Source organism: Candoia aspera, chromosome 4 (assembly GCF_035149785.1).
Source record: "Candoia aspera isolate rCanAsp1 chromosome 4, rCanAsp1.hap2, whole genome shotgun sequence".
In the NCBI taxonomy this organism is placed as follows: Eukaryota; Metazoa; Chordata; class Lepidosauria; order Squamata; family Boidae; genus Candoia; species Candoia aspera.
Window position 1 is genome coordinate 86,424,269 of NC_086156.1, and position 21,314 is coordinate 86,445,582.

A 21,314-nucleotide genomic window follows, 5' to 3' on the forward strand; every position below is an offset into this window, starting at 1 on the left:
CTCGTTTTGGTAGCTAAAAACTGCCAGAATTGGATTACTACAGCAGAAAACCACGAGCAAAATCCGTTTTTATTGAAGGCAAGAGAAGAATATAGAATGATGCTTAACTGAACCCTCCAAACCCTCAGCTTCTCTGCTCTCATTTGTTTAACACCCAGTATTGAAAGAGAATTCATGGCTTGTTTCGCTAAATAGTTACACCAGTGTGACTTAACTGAATGGCAGGCTGTCATGTTCCCCGTTGCAAGGCGTAAGTGCATCACAACGGGGAACAGGCCCATCAGGAAAGAGGAAGGGATAACCATTATCCTTTAAACACACACATCATCCCTTAAGCACCCAAACTCCTAAAACAATCACCAGGACAATAGAAGCGCACCTCGGACAGGACATGGAAACCATTAACAGATCAGGGGAACTCCCACACATTACCCCAGGGGACGCACCTGCACCGGACGAAGGCAGAGAGACGAAACCATCGGAGATCACCCGAATCGCCCATCGTCAGACCCATACCAATTCAAATCACCCATCTGGACCCAGCTTGGGGAACAATGGGGGGTGGAGGAGGACAAGGTCCACCACCAGGGTATAAACGAGGTACCCTGCTACCACGCCTGCATTCCCGTCTTTTTCTCCATATGCATTCTGCTTCAATAAACCCGGAAATCCTTAGACCCTCTAAGTGAGTCCGTGTCTTATTCGAAGTAAGGCTACCCTGACATAAAGAGAATCCAAAAATTTTTTTTTCCACTAGCACCAGTCCAGATCCAATCTGTGAGGGAACCAAGCTAGTGATGGAAGATTTCATCTCACGGCGAGGCGGCTACCCGGTGACCGGCAACGGAACTCCCACCCCCAAGAACGGCAGATGCCTGAGGCCCCGACGGCGCAAGGTCCAGGAGAGCTCGGGATCGAGTTTGGAGGGGGAAGCAACGACAAACGCCACCCGTGAGTCCCAAGGCACATGGGCCACCATCGACGAGACGGAGGGATCCTCACCCGGATCGCCCAGAACCCCGGAGGAACCGCGGGACGTCCCATCATCCACGGCGTCAGGAACCAAAGGAGAGAGGAGGGGCAACCTCACCAATAAGGGCTCGCGAACGGCGGCAAGGCTGAGCGTGGTCGAGGACAAGCTGGAGGCGATGCAGCAGCTGCTCCAGAGGTTAGCAGAGGTGTACGAATCCCACAGCCAGGTCGCGGAGGGGCCAGGCACCAGAAGCCCGACACCCCTTACCCCCCCCTCGGAGACGCACCAGCCGGAGAGACAGAGGAGAGGTCCGGAGGACGACACAGCGCCAGGCAGAGTCCGCTTCCAAGAACCCACCAGATGGGCCGCACCCCCACCCCCACCCCGATGGCGAGACGGCTGGAACGAAGCGGGAGCCGGCAAGAGATGGTACCAACGCCAACCGAAGCCCGACGGAGGGAATCCCCACGTCTAGACCAAGGAGCCCCGACTGCCCGAAGCACACCTAGATGCCCAGATGCAGCTTGGAGCTCACCGAGCACGGCGATAAAGGACTTCGGCATTAAGTTCGATGGGGACCCCACAAAACTCTCCTTTTTCCTCACAAACGCGAGGAACTATATGGAGGAATGGGGTCCCTACTTCCGAATGGAAAAGGGCAAAGTAAATGCCATAGCAATAAAATTAAAAGGACGGGCCGCTGACTGGTATGTCCAGTTATGCCAGGCAGGCGCCCCGGAACTGGAGGACTGCAATGAGTTCCTCTGGGCAGTAGAACTGCACTTCAGGGACCCCCTGGAAAGAGAGAGGGCGAAAAGAGCCCTAAGAACCCTCAAACAAGGAAAGCGCTCCATGGCAGATTATGCCATGGAGTTCCAAGCCCTGGCTGGTAAGGTCGAAGTATGGTCCCAGTCCACCCTCATTGAGCGGTTCAAGGAGGGTTTAAACCTGAACGTACTCAGGTGGGCACTGTGCAGGAATAACCCCAACACTCTGGTGGAGTGGATCCGGCTGGCAGGAGAGGCAGAGGACGCCCAAGACACTTTCCTCCAAGCAAAGAGGGAAGCGCAGCATGCAGAGGCGAGAGGACCCCGGACAGCAGCAGGACTGGCGAGGTCGAGACCCCAGCCCTGGAAGGAAGAAAGAGACCGACGGTTCGCCAAGGGTCAGTGCCTTAGGTGTGGGAAGGAGGACCACAAGGTGGCGGCCTGCCTGAAAGCGAAGGCGAGGGACAGCTCGTGGAAGGCACCAACCAAGCCAACCCCAGCACCCAGGAAAATGCCAGTCGCGATGGGTGAAACCGCAGCAAAGGACTTCCCTTACTTCACCGAAGAAGAGGAAAGCGACAAAGACGAACCGGCGGGAAACGCCAGCCACCTGCCCTAAGAAGTGCCAGAGGACAGGTGGAAGAAAACAAGAGGCGCGACAACTTCGGGGTGAGTGAAAATTGTCCCACCCTATATGTGAAAGTCACCCTAACCCATGGTGGAGAGACGGAAAAAGTTTGGGCACTAATTGACTCTGGCTGCTCGAAGTGCCTTATGCACCCGGACCTGGCGGCTGCGCTAAACCTCCACTGCTATCCACTTCAGCACCATATTGTTTTTACACAGTTGGATGGATCAGCAGTGGGAGGGGGCCCGGTCACCCAATACACGGACAAAGTTGCGCTGCAGCTCGGCAGCCACAAGGAAAGACTGCCGTTCATCGTGGCACCGGTGGGCCAACCCCTAATCATCCTAGGAATCCCGTGGCTAGTGCAACACAACCCACAAATAAACTGGACAACCAGGGAAATCACATTTTCGGATGGGCGCTATCAAGCACCCACAGGGGATCGGGTTCCCCGTGCTGCAATGGGGAGGGCGGCGACTACCTCGATGCATCTGGAGGCAACGACCCTGGAGGGCCTGCCAGCCAGATATGCAGAGTTTGCCGATGTGTTTGGCGAAAAGGAGGCTGACAAACTCCCACCCCATAGAAAAACAGACTGCACCATAGAACTGGTCCCTGGCGCACCCTTACCAAAGCCCAAAATCTATGTGATGACCCAGAAGGAGCTGGCAGCATTAAGGGAGTTTGTCAATAAAAATTTAGCGCGGGGCTTTATTGAGCCCACACTCTCCAGTCGGAGCCCCAGTCCTCTTTCGGGAAAAAAAGGACGGGTCTCTGAGGCTCTGTACCGACTACCGCGGTTTGAATGCCACGTCCATCTCAAATAAATACCCCTTACCCATCATCAAGGACATTCTTGCCCACCTGGCAAAGGGCAAGATATTCTCAAAACTGGACCTGAGGGAAGCCTACTTCTGAATACGAATACGGGAGGGGGATGAATGGAAGACGGCTTTCAACTGCCCGCTGGGGTCATTTCAATATAAAGTTTTACCATTTGGATTGGCGGGGGCACCAGGAGTGTTTATGCAGTTAATTGAGGTCTTGCACGACCACTTATTTAAGGGGGTGCTTGTCTATCTCGATGATGTTTTAATATATTCAGAGACTGAAGAAGAGCACGAATGCTTAGTGAAGCAAGTGCTCAGGAAACTCCGCAAGGCAGAGCTATTCGCCAAGCTCTCCAAGTGCGAGTTTCATAAAGAACAAATTGACTACCTGGGCTATAGGATCTCGGCGAGGGGAATCGAGATGGACCCAAGTAAGGTCCAAGCCATACTGGCGTGGGAGTGCCCATGCACGAGGAGGCAACTCCAAAGTTTCCTCGGTTTCACGAATTTCTACAGGGGTTTTATCCAGGGGCTGGCGGAAATTGTGCTGCCTCTAACTAACCTACTCCGGACAAAGGGCCTGGGAGACACACGAAAATCACGGAACCCGGGGGCGCTCCTGAACTGGACTGCTGATTGTCAAAGGGCTTTTGATCGCCTCAAAAGCCTCTTTATAGCAGAGCCAGTGCTGCAACACCCCGACCCCACAAGACCCTTCGTCGTACAAGTCGACGCATCCGACTTCTCCATCGGGGCACTCCTGCTTCAGTGGGATTTTGACAATCAGCTGAAGCCCTGCGCGTACCTTTCCCGCAAGTTCTCCGAAACGGAACGGAGATGGCACGTGTGGGAAAAGGAGGCATTCGCAGTCAAGGCAGCCCTAGAGACATGGAGGCACCTCCTGGAAGGGGCCTCCTGCCCCTTCAAGGTCTGGACAGACCACAAAAACCTAGAGGCTCTCAGCACTCCAAAACGCCTCAGCCCCAAGCAAGTACGCTGGGCGCAGTTCTTCAGCCAATTTAACTTTAAATTAAAGTTCATACCGGGGAGGAAGAACTTCCTAGCAGATGCTCTTTCCCGACGGCCTCAGGATGCCAGCCAGGCATCGGACATTGTGGGTACTGTGTGAACCGACACGCAGCTGGGCTGCCCTGCCGTCATGCGCAGCCAAACAAGAACCCAACGCACCCCAGCACAAACACCCGCGAATGGAGGGAGACGCAGGTCAATTTCACCGAACTGGCAACAACGGCTCGTTCAAGCCCTCAAAACAGATACATGGTTGCAAACCAACCAACACAACATATCTTTCACGAACGGTCTAGCCTGGAAACAAAAGAACCTGTACGTGTCAGAGACATTGCGAGTGGAAGTTTTAAACCGCTCTCACGATGACAAGACGGCCAGGCACTTTGGGTTTGTCAAAACACTACATTTAATCAGGCGACAATTCTGGTGGCCTACTCTCAGGAAGGACGTTAAAGAATATGTCGCTGCTTGCCCCACATGTGCCATGTCAAAACGAAAGGTGGGGAAGCCCCAAGGACTGTTGCAGCAAGTAGTAAGCCCCTCCCGTCCCTGGGAGGAAATTTCCATGGACTTCATTGTAGACCTACCACCCAGCCAAAGAAAAATGGTCATCTGGGTGGTAAAAGACTATTTTTCCAAGTAGGCACACTTCATACCCTGCGCGCCCATCCCCTCTGCGCAACAGCTGGCACACCTATTCCTTAATCACATCTATAAACTCCACAGCGCCCCCTCCCGTTTGGTGACCGATAGGGGCACACAATTTACCTCCAGGTTCTGGAAAGAATTTTTAAAACTTATTGGTACCAAGCAGGCACTGTCCACGGCTTGGCACCCCCACACAGATGGCTCTACAGAGATTCTTAACTCCACCCTGGAGCAATTCCTACGATCATTCATAAACTATCAACAGGACAATTGGGTGGACCTGCTACCTTTTGCAGAGGTAGCCTACAACAATGCAGTGCACCAGAGCACAGGTCACACCCCATTCAGTGGTTTATGACAGAGACTTCGTTCCAATCCCGGAACTGCCCCAACCAGACACCCCGCCCTGTTCCCCAGATGACTGGGCGGCACAACTGGCCACGGTTTGGCCCGTCATCCAGCTGGCTCTCACAGACGCACGAGCTACATACAAAAAGTTCGCAGACAACCACAGGGCGGCGCAACCGAACTACAAAGTGGGAGATAGGGTCTACCTCTACACTAAGTTCATAAAGTCCCCACAGCCCTCAAAGAAACTGGCACCCAAATTCATTGGACCGTTCCCAATCATAGAAATTATCAACCCAGTGACTTTCAAGTTGGAGCTACCCCACAATCTGAGGCGCATACACCCAGTGTTCCACTGTGCCCTACTAAAACCGGCCACCCATTCAAAATGGCACAATGAAACCCCCACCCCCACCCATCATGATAGATGGGCAACAACATTTTGAAATTAAGGAGGTACTAGACTCCAGGAGGCTAAGGGGCACCCTACAGTACCTCGTCAAATGGAGACATTTTCCCCACCCGGAGTGGGTCCAAGCGCAAAATGTTTCAGCAAAACGGCTGGTCAAAAGCTTCCACGAAGCATACCCAGACAGACCGGCACCTTCGAATTCTCTTAGGGGGGCAGCATGTCATGTTCCCCGTTGCAAAGCATAAGTGCATCACAACGGGGAACAGGCCCATCAGGAAAGAGGAAGGGATAACCATTATCCTTTAAACACACACATCATCCCTTAAGCACCCAAACTCCTAAAACAATCACCAGGACAATAGAAGTGCACCTCGGACAGGACATGGAAACCATTAACAGATCAGGGGAACTCCCACACATTACCCCGGGGGACGCACCTGCACCGGATGAAGGCAAAGAGACAAAGGAAACCATCGGAGATCACCCGAATCATCCATCGTCAGACCCATACCAATTCAAATCACCCATCCGGACCCGGCTTGGGGAACAATGGGGGGTGGAGGAGGACAAGGTCCGCCACCAGGGTATAAACGAGGTACCCTGCTACCACGCCTGCATTCCCGTCTTTTTCTCCGTATGCATTCTGCTTCAATAAACCCAGAAATCCTTAGACCCTCTTAAGTGAGTCCGTGTCTTATTCGAAGCAAGGCTACCCTGACACAGGCTCTTGCAAGCAAAATTTGGCAAATGAAATACAGCGGTTGGATGAAACCTGGGCCTGGAGGGAAAAAAAAAATGGTAACGGAACAGTAGCAGGGTGGGTTGAGAAACGTACAACGAAGCTGATGGGAAGCAGCTCTGCATTGGTTCACACCTGAGCTATTTTCTCATAATCGAGTTTGATTTTTAAGCTGAAATTTACTGGATTAAAGTTATCTCATGACCTCTAATGGAGAATTGAATCCAATTCTGTGACTCCCATCACTGTACCACAGTGATGTTTTTATTTCTTGTATCGTCTTGATTTGTTTACTTGTGCATACTTTTGTATGATGTTTATACAAATGTGTTTTTGCATGATCAAGGTATAGTCTCTGCTACATGTTACTGATGTTCAAGTAAAGGCAGAGCCTCCAAGCTGAGCTTGACTCCTGGTGAGTTGGGAACACGTTGGGTTTTCGGTATCCATACTGAAGTGGTTTCCCATTGCTTTCCTAAGTGTTTGTATGTGTGTGTGTTTTAAATTTCCCAGTCTAGTCTGCAGCCTGGCTTCTTCCTGGAAGAATCCCTTCCAAGTTCTAATTGGACTGAACTCTGCTTAGCTGCCCAAGCCAGATAAGGTTGGCCAAGTGCTGTCCTTTACTGAGATAGTTTTGCAAAACACCCTACTGTTGCATAATTAAACACAAGCAATGAAATGACAAAGTACTTGCTTACAAGTCAGGGCAGGTTACTCCAATATTTACTTTGGTAGCAGGAGCTGCTGGAAATAAGCTTCCAATATAACTGAAGGCCTTTAGACTTCTGAATTAGAATAAAAATGTGTACAAGAGACCAATTTATGCCATAAAATTAAGTCGCTGCTATGCCTGCAAAATAAAAGCCTTGCCTGCTTTGCTGTCACGGGGAAGGCAGGCCCGATGGGTATATTTTGCTTATTTAAAGATTCATCCAGCGATTCCAGGCACGTTCAACCAGAGTCCATTTTAGTTTGGGGGAAAAATCGGCACCTGCTGCTTATGCGTCGTTGGCTCAGCCAAATTATGGAGGAAGCCCAGGGTTAGCTTAAACTAGTGGACCTTTGCTTGTTTGAGCGTTGAACTTCCATCTAAGGGCTGTAAGACTTGGTAGCTCCTGTCTTTTTCTTGGGCAACGGAAGAGGCTCCTACCTGGCCTAAGAAGCGCCCGAGAAGCGAGGGCCTTCGCACACGTGCCCAGGCAGACACGCGCAGCAGTAGCCCGGGGGCAGGGCTGCGTACCGGCTTGCCGAATCCTACACGCGCTTCCCACCCTTCCGCTTTGACGTGCGAGGCGGTGGTGGGGTTCTCGGACGTGAAGATGGCAGCGCTGGCGGAACCTTTGGGGCTGGAGAGAGGTAAGGCTGGGGAAGAAGGACGGAGAAGGGTTTGCCTCGGAACGGAGGTTCGCGGCGGATGCGCCTTGTGGACCGGAGAGAGGCGCCCGGGAAGCTTTTGGAGCGCTCGTGGCTGGAATCCAGCAGCCCCGACTCAGAGGGGGCTGCCGAGAGAGACGAGAGAGCCCCCGCGCTGCATCTGGAGACTTCTGGGGTATCTTGAGGGAGGGGTGGTGACATAAGAGTCTCCGCGCGGTTCGGTGGCGGAGGATCAGGGATGGGAAGGTGAGGATACGCGCTGCTTCCTGCTAGAACATGGAGGTGGCTGCTGCTGGTGTCCTTTCTGGCCCTGGCTCCCGTCGAGAAGAGCCGAGCTGCTCCCGGGGAAATAGAGGAGATGCTGGTCGTCTAGCCGGGATCTTCTCTGCTCTCCCCCTTTCCTGGGTAGCGAGAAGCTGCTCTCCCGAACGGCGAGGCCGGAGGCCGGGGGGGGGGGGTTACTCTTCCTCCGGTGGCCTTGTAGCGGTCCCAAATGCCCTCTGCGACTCCCGGTCCTCTGTTTCCCTTTTTTGTAGATGTGGCTCGGGCGGTCGAATTGCTGGAGCGGCTGCAGCGCAGTGGGGAGGTGCCCCCCCAAAAACTGCAAGCCCTTCAGAGGGTGCTACAGAGCAAATTCTGCTGTGCCATACGGGAGGTGAGACTGAGAAGTTTGTCCTATTTAAGCTGCTCCTCCTTTCTTTTCCTCTCTTCCATATCTCTGTTCGTTTTTTTAACCTTTTTTCCCCAGTTCAGGGACCAACTCCTGTAGAAAAATGGGGGGGGGGGGGCAGGAGGTAAAGATTATAGTTAGCGTGACAGTTTGCAGAATCCATATATTGACTGGTTTCCACCCTGGGCTTAGGCTGAGCTAAAAGATAGTTGGGAAATTTTTGGTTCAGCATTTTGTGGGAACCTAGCCATCACCTTACCGCATATGAACCGGGCCCATGTTAAGGGCAGAATATATCTGATTTGTCTGGGTATGGATTGCTACATTACAAAACACATAGCAGTTGTGCTGTGGGTCCTCCCCTCGTTTCCCAGTGTCCCAGCCACAATTCTTCACCACCTTCTGACCTGTAATTTCTGGTAATTGCATAGTTTGTGTAATTCATATCATGACAGGACTCCTCTTTCAATCCAGCCCCCACCCCATTCCAGTCTTTTTTCCTCTGTGGTTCTGCATCGGATCCACTCCCAGGATTTCAGTTCACCTCTTCCGTTTCGCTCCTGTTAGTTATTTCTGATTTTCTGATTATTATTATTTTTTTCTCTCCCCTGTTTCCTTTCATTACCTGTGGCACCTACCTGGATCTTGAATTCTGCACAGTTTTGCCACTCTAAAAACAACCTCCCTGTACTCTGTTGTATCTCTGGACAGGTTTATGAGCAGCTGTATGACACTCTGGATATCTCGGGAAGCCCTGAAATTCGGGCACACGCCACTGCTAAGGTAATACAACAAGCCTGTTATTGTACTACCACTTAGGGCTCCGCAGAAGTCTGGATCTGTGTCTTGTCCTCTGTGAATCCAGAAAAAAAACACAGCTGCTTTAAGTTGTTGCTGACAGGTGCCATATGCACAGCCACATGCTTTTCAAAGCACATTTTCTCCTTCAAATCTGAATCTCTGCACATCCTATTACCTTTGATTTGCATCCCCTTATTCTCCAGAACGATAAGCAACCCAATGCCCTCCAGACACTCTGCACTACATATGGTGACCAGAAAGGGATGCAGTCAGGTATTATAGGAGTTACAGTCCAAAACATCTGAAGTACCACTGCGAGTCATAGCCTGCAGATCCTCTGAAGGGATCCATCCATTGGCCTCCTTTTAAGGATTTGGCATCTACCAGTGTTGTGTAATGACTTGGATTTGAAGGCAAAAAAGTGTTCTGGGACGTATGGGGGCAGTCATATAGTATCTGTCTGCCCTCCACAGCTGCAGCGCATCCTGAGAAAAGAGGTGTTTAGTTTCAGACAGGTGTTACGTGCCTGCCCCTGCATGTTCCAGAGCACCCTTTTGTCGTTAAATCTGAAGTGCTGCACAGCCCTAATATCTACGAAGAAAATATATTTGGGGGTGGGGGGAAAGGTGATGCCATGACTTTGCAGCTCCTTCCAAACAAGTACGCCTGGCATTAATATCTGTATGTAAGATACCTGCTTATGACTTAAATTTTAAAGCATCTGGAATGCAAACAATGCTTGTGCCTGCTTTATATGCTTGTTGTATCTGCCTCTTGGTTTTCTAATCCTTACTTCATTAAGTTTAGCATAATTAATATTTATTCACATCTTGGTCAAATGTTTTGGGATAAATGGTAGCTTAGGAATTTTTGAAACAATTATTTAAAAAATAAAATTGGGTGCATCTGTGGTCAACCAAACAGAATGATGGCTATCTGTAGATGTCTTCAAAAGAGTGTATCATGGAATGTAAGATCATCAGAAGTAACTCATCCTACTGGGTATATGTATTCTCGGGAATCAAGGGCAAAAATCTTTCAGGATGACATTAACTAATGAAGGAGCAGAAATATACTTATTATGAGAAACAGAGTTTCACATTCCTTAAAACTTACCTTCAGAAAGGGAAGGGGATATACAGTATCACCTTTATATTCATTTATTTATAGCTCCTTGCTCTTCTGCTAAAAATATTCCCAGAGGGGGTTACATAAAACCAGTAAAAATAATTCTAAAGTAAGTCTGTATATGAAATTTCCAAATTAAGGGATGTGACCAGGGGATGACTGCAGAATAAGAAAAAAAAGTTCTTAATGTCAAATTGTACATGATTATACAGGTAGTCCTCGCTTAATGACTGTTTGTTTAGCAACCATCTGGAGTTACAGCAGCACTGAAAAAAGCAACTTATGACCATTCCTCACACTTACGACCATCGCAGCATCCCCACGGTCCATTTGGTACCATTTGGTATGTTGTGAATGATAACTTGGGAGTCTCCTGCTCTTTTCTTTGTGTATGCAGGCAACAGTAGCAGCCTTTGCAGCCAGTGAAGGCCATGCGCACCCTCGGGTGGTGGAGCTTCCAAAGACAGATGAGGGCCTGGGTTTTAACATCATGGGGGGCAAGGAGCAGAACTCCCCCATCTATATTTCCCGCATCATCCCAGGGGGTGTTGCCGATCGCCATGGCGGGCTGAAGCGTGGAGATCAACTGCTATCTGTCAATGGTGTGGTGGGTATTGGGTGAAGGGAGACATGGGACCTTCTATGTCTACATGGCAGAGATGTTGGGATGTGCATAGTAGGGTGGGGGTTGACTGACCACTTCCTGATTCCAGTGTATGGTGAACCCCAAATGTGTTAGGCAAATAGTGTTTTTCAGCAAATAGAGGGGAGTGTGCCTTCTGCTGATCTTACCTAGTGGAAGGCAATGTCAGGTGGCCTGGGAATGGGGGACTATTCTTCCAGTATTGCTCTAGGCCACTGTAGAAATGATAAGCTACCATTTTAATTTCCCATAATGCCTTGGCATAATGCTTCATTGGGGAAATTAAAAAGGCAGCTCCCCCAGAGCCAGCCTCTCTTCACACGTAGAGTGCTGGAAAAAATATTTAAAGGTGGGCTCAGGATAGGCATCAGGTAGTAGGATTGCTGAGGCTTTGTAGTGCTGACAACTGCTCAAAGATTCCCATGCTTATGCTAGTCTTGGGATTTAATGGGTAGACCAATTAATGATTTGAGAACCTCCATACTGGATAAATAGCTTTTAGAAGGTATGAATCCTCTGTTGGGGGAGATGGGCAGTAACAATATTTGAATAATAAATAAAAATAAATAAATATTTTTAGCGATTATTAGGAATATGAGCAGGTTCATGCATGGGGAAAATAATTTATGACATGAGATGGTGATCAATCCACATGCAGATTATGAAAGACGACAGTCGGTATTACAGGACATGTGGTAGCTGAGATGACCCTCTGTCCTATCCTTTCCTAATTCGGCATTCTCCCAAAACTCAAGCTGGCAGAATTCTGAGAATTGCAGTCCCAATATATCTGGAGGGCACCAATTTGTAGAAGAAGCTGTATATTAACTGCAAATCTTTATGAAGCCAAAACAAAATGATACATGCTGTAATAGAGGGATTGACTAGAGCGGGGGTCCAAAATCATCATTTTGTGAGAAGGGAAACTCTGGTGTAGCAGAACACAAACCCCAGCTCAGCGATGACTGACCATGCTCACTGGCAAAGAAATACTGGCTGAATATGGAAGAAGGTGGAACAGAGTACCTTCTTAGAGGTATTATTGGCTTGAAATCTGCATAGGCACCCTCCCCTCTCCCTAGCATTTTTTCTGAAGTTCCCCTTGCATAAATTTGTCATTTAAGGTAGACCATGTGGTGGTTCCTCACTGACCCTAACATGAAGGGGTAGGGCGGGGTGAAGAGTTGTCTTTTTTCATTGGGAGGATTGTCAGAGGACCAGCCCTCTTTTTTCCCCGATGACCCTGCCTTTTGGTCTTCCCTCCTGCAGAGTGTGGAGGGTGAGCAACATGAACGGGCAGTGGAGCTTCTGAAGGCAGCACAAGGCACGGTGAAACTAGTTGTGCGCTACACACCCAAAGTACTTGAGGAGATGGAGGCACGCTTTGAGAAGATGAGGACAGCGCGACGCCGGCAGCAACACAACAGTTACTCGTAAGAATGGGCCGTGAAATGGGTATTGAGAATAACAGGTACCCAGCAGGTTGCCAGCACCTGTTTCAGAGGCTAGAGAAGGAGTTGATGGCTTCAAGGATTTTTTTTCCCTAACCCCCTTTCACATCCTTGAAAGTACCAGCTGTTGCTTCCAGCCTTTTAAGGCAGATACATTGTGGAGGGGATGGTCTGTTTTGTGAGTATTTAGAGCCATGTGTGTTCAAAAGAGAATGATGTTTGTAATGCACCTTTTAGTCCATCAGTCCAGGAAGACCATTTTAAGTTCACTGGGAAACTGAAGGAAAAAGCACATTCTTTTTAGAGGTTCCTCTCAATAACAGGGGTTGCTGTTTGGGAGCACGATTTCTCTATCCAGTTAATTGGATTGGAGCCCTGACTCAGACTGGGATTGTAATAGAGGATGGGGAAAAGGCCTATTTGCTCCAAGCTAGGGTCTGAATTTAAATCATCCCTTCTTCCACATACCTGTGATTTCCTTTTTAAACAACTATTTATATCATATTGCCAGCTATGTTGATGGTGTGTGGTTTGGTTTAGTTTGGCTCTCATTGGAATCATTGACCAAGCATCTGATTTGAGACAAAAGTTTGCAGTCTAAATGCTGTAATCACTTAAACCAGTGTTCCTCAGTCTCTGCAACTTTAAGATATGTGAACTTCAACTCCTGGAATTCCAAAGCTAGCATGCTGTGTGGGGAATTCTGGGAGCTGAAGTCCATACGTCTTAAAGTTGTTGAGGTTGAGAAACGCTGACTTAAACCACAGCAAACAGATCTACCTTCAAGTTCCAACATCAAATCTGAAATGAAGGTTTTCAGACGTTCTGACTATTAGATATCCTTGTGGAAATCTAAACTTTTTTTTCATTCTTGAGAATTTTGGCTCTGAATTTCAGTTGGTTCTGTCTATCTACTTCGTGACTTCTGAAACCGGTGCCTGATGCCTCCCAGATAATACCCTGTCATTGCTGCAAACTGGAGGGGCCAGGATACTGTAGTTATATGGAACACCACATCTTTAAGTCCATCACGTTTATACACTGGGAGAACAGGGAACACTTAATATTGGTTCCTGCTGGAGTTATGAAGAATGCATGCCATGTTGCTGTCACAATTAGTGTTTTCTCTTTCATTTCCACAGATCCTTGGAGTCACGAGGATAAATTTGCACAACAGTTGATTGGGCGGCTGATGACCCTGATGACCTCCCTACCCTTTGGAATGGTTTTATCTGTATAGCGGAGACATATTTATTTAGTTCCTCCCCTTTGTTGGGAGGAGGGCTTCAGTGTACAGTATTTATTCTTCACATTCCTCTTATTCAAAAAGATGTTTGGTGTGAACAATTGTCTCTGTTTGTGCAAGCCCCTATCCTTTGTGAAGCTGAAGACAATAGCTACAAAACTACCAAGAGAATCATCCTGGCCTCAGATGTATAAAAGAGAAAGATATTCTTCCATGAGATAACCTTAGAGGTCTTTTCACCACTGTAGGTGACGAACCTCCATTTATCCAGTCTCTTCCCCATTGCTGCACTTTTGGTGTAGGAGAAGTTTATTATGTTGAAAAAGCAGCCCTACTGAGATGTAATTCTAGATAAAGCATTAGGCATGGTCTGGATTCATAACTTTGTAGGTGTCCATATTGTTCTTTCGGTCTCACCACCATGACAGAGTTGTTGTGAGGAGAAAATGGCAAATGTTGTATATTTGGTACACTAAGTTTTTTGGGAAAGGGTGACATACACAACACTGGAGGGAGAAGATAATCCAAGGTGACATCGTTATTAATCCAAGCAATTTTCTTTAGCTAGTCCACATGATACAGCATTTACAACAAACAAATGTGGGTGTGGGAAACACACAGAGCTCATTTGGTTGTCCCTCAGCCTCAGTTCCTGGTATGTAAAATGAGAATGCAACTGCCCAGTGCCTAAGGGAGTTGCAGTAGAATTCCATGAAGGAAAAAGTTGTAGAGTACTGTTCTTCTATGATGCAAAATGCTATAGAAATATGCATAAATGATGTGTATCCCCATTATAGTACAAAAGAGCACAGAATCTCCCACTCCCACAGTGAGATTAAGATGGAATCTATACTACACTTCTCTTGTCAGCTGTCTAAAGCAGTGTTTCTCAACCTTGACGATGTGTGGACCAACTCCCAGAAGTCCCCAGCCAGCATTTTGTTCTAATCTGATTTTTATTCAGAGGCACTTTCTTGGGGACCACAAGGAAGATGTAAGTGGTGACCTCTTCTTTTTGATCCCTTTGTGCCACCCCACTTTTCACTGCCTTTGAACCCCAGTTTATTGCTCTCCCTTTTGCCCCCTCCTTTCCCCCTGCCCAATTGGTTGCCAAGGGAAGGGGACCTTCTTCTCACCAGCGGTCTGAACAAAGTTCTTGCAGAGAGCTTTGGCTATCAGGCTGAGGGCCAGAGGTTTTCTGTCCCTCTTCCTTTTCATGGCAGAGCAGCAATGCTTGGGGCAAGGTGGAAATAGGAGGAAATGTGATTTTTTTCCTGTCTACCAGCAGGGGTGGGGATCTTACTACATTATAGAACCTCTGGTCTTAGGTGTGCTGAAAACAGAAATTAAAAACCACCTTGCTACTTGTCGTCATATTCAGCAAGCTTGACTAACATTCTGCAACCTACATAACCCAGTTCCTGAATTAACCCACTGTCTCTGATTGCACTATTGTGCCACAAGCCAACCAAGTTAAGCCATGAAAAACTTACCAAGAGGAACCCTAATCAAGCTTTGCTTGTGCAGCTGCAAAATCTTTAACTGACCTGGGTCCAGCAAGTGTATGAACATAACCAAAGAATTCTAGGATGAGATAGCCACTGCTGAAAGTTGGCATGGAATTGATCAAGATTCAAAGCCTTTAACTGGCCATAGAATGCAATAGGGAGGGGATTGGGGCATAGCATGACCAAGGCTTCTGATTCACTCTCCAGTATTTTCAGGGATGAGCATCTCATGGGTCACATATGGCCTTCAACTCCATTTATGTGGTCCTTGGTCCCAGTATTGCTGCTAGAACACCTACATGCACTGCTGCCAAAATTTGGTGGTGTAACCACTGATTTTTAGCAGTGCATTTCCCCCCCCCCTTTTGTCCAAGATAAGCCCATCCTTTATCCAAATGGCAAAAACCTAAGCGAGTTCTGGCCTGGTACATGGCAGCATTTTAACACAAAATGCAATTTAGATCAGGTTCCCAAGCTTGGTTCATGGTGCCCTCAGTGGCTCTGTAATTTTTTTATAGTGCTCCCAGGCCCAAACTGAGCTACCTCAAGCTAACAGTCAAGTATCACTCTGTCTTCTCTGAAAATTTAAAATATCCTGTGGTGCCCCTGTGAGTTTGTTGTAGTGTCCTGGGATATAGATATCAAAGAAAGTTCAAACCTAAACTTTCCCTTAATTCCAGAAGAATTCTGCTTGTTTTTTTAAAAAATCATAAAGCTTTTTGGGAAGTTGACACTATATTCCAATGAATCTGGTTGTATTCTTCAAAAGCCCAGTGAGAAAAAAAAATAGCATGTTGTTGAATCAAATACTGGAATTTCTTAACAATGTATGAAGGAAGGGCTGACATCTTGTACAAAAAATGGATTGATGTAAAGGGGGTGGTCCTGATAGAAATTTTTTGGACCCATACACTGCATGCAGTCGTTTACCCAAGATTGTGACAGTTGTGTTATTCCCCACACACACACCCCACCTCTTTGAGGATATGGTTCATATGCAGCATTATGGTTAGAAGAATTGGGTATAGTTTTCAATGCAGTGTTTCTCAACCGTGGCAACTTTAGGATGGGAGGACTTCAACTCCCAGAATTCCTCAGCCAGCCATGCTGGCTGGGGAATTCTGGGAGTTGTAGTCCACCCATCTTAAAGTTGCCAAGGTTGAGAAAAACTGTTTCGTTGTGTTGACTAAGAACTGAAGCAAGCACTAGAAGAGCTATGATACCATTTAAAAGTGTTGAACTTGTAGACTTGCCTGCTATCATATTGTATCTATGATAGGGAATTAAATTCTGGGAAACTTAGAGGACTCCAGGACATTAGCACATGTTCCTCATTTTGAAAAGTAGATTTAACTCTTTCCTCCCTTAGGAGCTATCTTAATGAAACCCCCTCTCTTGAAACTAGCATTTGTTGGGATACATACAGAGAGTCAGCTTCCTCACCCACAAATCAAATAATAGCTTTGGGATGTTTTTTGGCAGGGAGGGGGGAGGCACTAACAGCTCTGTTCTTGCTAATTATCCGTCTACCAGTTGATGCTATTTGTGTTTTTTAAATCCTCAATTGATGCAAAGATGCATTTAATTAGTTTAGCCCTGACAAGGTTCATGAGCATTTGATTATTTAAAACAACACCCAAAATTAGGCTACGGCTGATGGTTAATTACTATAGTCTCTCCTGTGTTGGTAAAATAAGCATTAATAAGAAATATCCTGATTGCAAAGAGGCACTTTAGGGATAGTTCCCTTCAAGATCTCTGTCTGCCCATGGGATTGATTTACTTTTACTCATATTTATTATATCATTTTATGCCTCATCTTTAAATCTGCCTTTGCACTGTCCTATTTCATTAGATTCCAATGAAGGAAGTCTATCTTCCTTCACTGGAATCTATTATTGACATTGGAACTTGTAGACAACAGCCTCACAAGGAGCTGCTTGCAGGTAACTACCTTATTGTCACTATCTCTGAGATACATTTTTTAAAAAAAGGTTGAGGAAGTTACCTGGCTGGGACTCACTACTACCTGACCCTAGAGCAGTGTTTCTCAACGTTGGCAACTTTAAAATGTGTGGTCTTCAACTCCCAGAATTCCCCAGCCAGCCATGGGGAATTAACATGTTGAGAAACACTGCCCTAGAGATACCACCTGATGCCACACTAGGCAAACTTAACTTGGTCCTTCTTGGAGTGAAGAGGTGCCAGAGGTCTCTGTGAAAACTGCAAATTCTGAAAGATGTGATATTTGTAAAGACATCAATAAATGAGTGAAGCATGGTGGTTCAAGGAACATGGCTTGAGACGAGTGTTTCTGGCATCTCTTCTCCCCATCTCAAAAATATTGTGGGGATGAGGCAGGAGTTGGAACGTCAACTAGAGAATTATGGTATAAATATATGTACCAATTTTCATTCTGATATATCAATGCTTGAGGAGCAACTTATGTCCAGGGCCTTGTCTGGCCAAAGTGATGTAAGGTGCTATTGTGGTTTTTGAAGAAATATACCCTTTTGTTACATGACAGGGTGGTCAACTCTTCTACAGCAGGAAGGGGGTGAGGAGAAAAAATGAAAATGAAATGTAAGAAAATGAAATTTCATCTCTAAGGGAGCATAATGTACAGTAGGTGACACAGTGATGTTACTGGAGGTGAGGCCAGAAATGGGGGACTTGTTTTATCATTATTAGCCATCCAGAGTCACTGGTTTGAGATGGGTGGCTATATAAATTGAATGAATGAACGAATGAATGAAAAATAGTTGTGTTACTCCTAGAGTTTTGTAATGGGTTGCACACATGTAGGGATGTGGTAGCAGTGGCTTGAGTTCCTGCTGGTTCCCACCCACTTTACTCCAGAGAAATCCCTATCCCACTGATTTGCCAGGAAGAAGGAAAGTGGTAACTCCTTTCTGTAAGTAGCCTGATCTTTCAGGGAGATGTGCGTTCTCATAGTGAGCACCAAAGGTTCATTAAGAACTTTAAAATCTTTATTATATATAGCAAGCTCAGAGATCTAGGAGAAGGTTGAAAAGAAAGAAGAGAGAAGAAATGAACACTGCTTTCTGAAGAGGCTGATTTCAGACACCTTCAGCTCAGGAACTATAGCTGCTTTCTCAGCCAGGCTCTCACACAAATACACATGTACCAGAACATGTCTACACAGTCCAGATCTCAATCCATAAAATAAAATAGTATATTGCAATGAATTTCCCTGACTCAATCTTGTTCAAATTCACTGGGTTCCAGCTCACTTGCTGGTGGCTAGGGCTCTGCCCTTACCTAACTTTTAATCCAACTTTAGAGAAGAAAACACAAAGACCAGAAGACAAAGGCAAAAATGGGGACTGATTATAAAAACTCACCTGAAAGGGAAAGCCACCTTCCTGCTTGGCTCCTTGATATTTGAATTTCTTAAGCTTCTGCGGCCTCTGCCCATCATCAGCCATCTGGGATTGACAGGTTAGCTACCTTTCCTTTACCCCTCTACCTCTTCAAAGGGAATTTCTCTGTAATCACTACAGATAAGTTTGACAGACCTACTGTAATCTTGTTCTCAACAAAAGTGGAAAATTGGGCCATAAAAATCCAGCTTGTTGCCACTGTGCTTTAGCATTATAATCACACAGCACATTGAACCACAAACTAGACAGACACATTTTAGTCTAGTGTGCTGGGCAAACCTGACCCTTGAGCTCTTGACTAGTTCATGGTTCAGGGTGTTGTATGAATGCAAGCCTTTGGGTTAATTGAGTAAAATATAATGAAGTTAGTATTGAGTAAGTGCATTCTATATTCACAGAATTGCTTCCGAAATCTGGATATGACAGAATCTACATAGCTGGAGACTGTCTTTTTTCAATGTCTTTTTTCCTACCCAAAACTACAAACATGATCAAGTGGAAAATGGCAGATAGGCTTTTCCCCATGTGTAAAGTAAGTTTTTAAGGCTTAGCTTGCCTGATCATCAGTGCTTTGGTTAGAAGTTTCAGAGGAGAACTACCCTCTTTCCCATCCAGCTAGAGCTCTGGCAAGACCATGGGTGCAGCAATCTAGTCAGGCAGTGATTAGTTATATTTTTTCTAAGGATCGGTAATTTTTTTCAAGGACTACTTCAGGGCCATGGGCTGCAGTCTGAGAAACACTGTCCTGGATCCAAGTTTTAAAGCCATTGAGTGGGCTTTCTATTAGCCATTAATGTATTTGCACCAGTGTAAATGTGTGCCTTATGATAGCCAGTTTGGTGTAATGGTTAAGGCATCAGGCTAGAAACTGGGAGACCGTGAGTTCTAGTCCCGCATTAGGCACAAAGCCAGCTGGGTGACCTTGGGCCAGTCCCTTTCTCTCAGCTCTGGAAGGAGTCAATGGAAAACCACTTCTGAAAAGCCTTGCCAAGAAAATTGCAGGGACTTGTCCAGGCAGTCTCTGAGAATCAGACACAATTGAACAGATTAAAAAAAAAAAGTCTGCCTTATACTGACTTGTGACTGATTGTGCATGCGCATACATGCCTATACAGTGCAACATAGTGGTTAATATGTTGAACTGGGACCTCGAAGACTGTCAGCCTTCCCAGGTAGACCAGACAGGAAACACGACCAGATGCGCTAATTCTACTTTATTGTAAGCTACATTAACAGAGTCTTGCAAGTCTGAAAGTACAAATCTCCCACCGTCTCCTTTACAGCCCAATAACTTAGGAAGGGTCCCTTCTGAGCTTCTTGCTCTTCCCATTATGCAGCTGTGGACTACACCCTCTCTTATCTGACTGTTCCCTAGGCAGCATCTTTTCACCCTGTCTCTCAAGGTCATTCCCACATACCATTATAAATCCCAACCCGAGTTCCCACTTAATCCTTTGAGCTCACCTGAGTGATTTTGGTCCAACCCACTTCAGGAGTGACTCTCAGCCTAATCCACTTCACAGGATTCTTGAGGGGATAAAATGAGAGGAAGCCCTCCAGGTGCACCATGTTGAATTCTTAGAGAAAGGCAAGAAAGAAATGCAATAAATAATTAATGTTTTTATGCATGCAATGGAAGTTTTCATTGGTACATGTGCCTGTCAGGATGATGTAATGTTAGTATTTCCCCAGCAACAAGAAGTCTTTATAAAATTTTGCCTTACCATTTCTGCCAGAAGTGAATCCAGTTTGAACAACTCAATCCTAGTATGCCATTTCATCATGGAAGCAGCTTAAACCACTGGAGGTGGGATCTTTAACAACACAGTGAATTTTAACCTGGGAGAAAACAATATTGTGTTTTATATATGCTATATCTGCTAGAGAACATATTTTTAAAAAATTGTCCCTTCAAAAAGATAAAGGCAAGTGAATGTTAAGCATCAAACAATAAAAAGAACAAAAGAAAATCATATAAACATGCCGGCTAGTATGAACTCATTTAAGCAGGCTACTTTAACCAGTTAAGATAAAAGCATCTAACAAAAACCAGGAAGCAATCCTCTAAACCAGGAGAAGAAACAATTTGTTTTCATCCAGGTCTGAAAGGATTAAGGGCTCAAGTAGCTGCTATAGAGAAGGTGCCCCAATTTTAAAGGCCCTCTTTCTATAGCCATTAATCCTCCAAGTGATGTTCATGTTGGGTGCTTCTCACTTCCTTGAGCAATAAGAAATTATAGAAGCAACATCAATGGGCTGATTTTCTTTTGGATGAGAGAGAGGACCAGAGGCTTAAGCCTGTCTAGCTGATTTATGATCATGACACAAACAGAGAGAAGCAGAGGTTAGCAGGTACTCCTAAAAGGCAAAATATCCCATGGAAAACAATTTGGGAATAAGCTTTCCTAAACTGCACACAAATCAGAATTCTTATCTCTGTGCCTCTGAAAGAACTGCCAGCTGTACATTTCGCACATCCCAAGTTCACAGAGCATACTAAAGCTAAACTTAACCCAGGGTTAATAAAACGCAGTTGTGTTCACATTACATGGTATGCCCAAACACATAAATAGTATTATGGCTTAACCAATAACCTGATTCACCTAACATACTAAGACAATGGCTGGGTCCTCAGAATCCCAACTTAGCTTAGTGGGTCACGCAGACCTTGTTGCATCTTCTCCAAGGTGATGCCCTCCAGATGTGTATCAAACC

General features: G+C 46.3%; 1 protein-coding gene across 1 annotated transcript; it reads left to right on the forward strand.

Moving 5' to 3' along the window:
* The first annotated feature begins 6,943 nt into the window (after positions 1-6,943).
* LIN7B (lin-7 homolog B, crumbs cell polarity complex component) lies at positions 6,944-14,069 on the forward strand. Its single transcript, XM_063300930.1, has 6 exons — positions 6,944-7,730; positions 8,285-8,403; positions 9,130-9,201; positions 10,745-10,954; positions 12,260-12,423; positions 13,584-14,069. The coding sequence occupies exons 1-6, from the start codon at positions 7,694-7,696 to the stop codon at positions 13,603-13,605; spliced, it is 624 nt and encodes a 207-aa protein (XP_063157000.1). The 5' UTR covers positions 6,944-7,693; the 3' UTR covers positions 13,606-14,069.
* Positions 14,070-21,314: the final 7,245 nt, after the last annotated feature.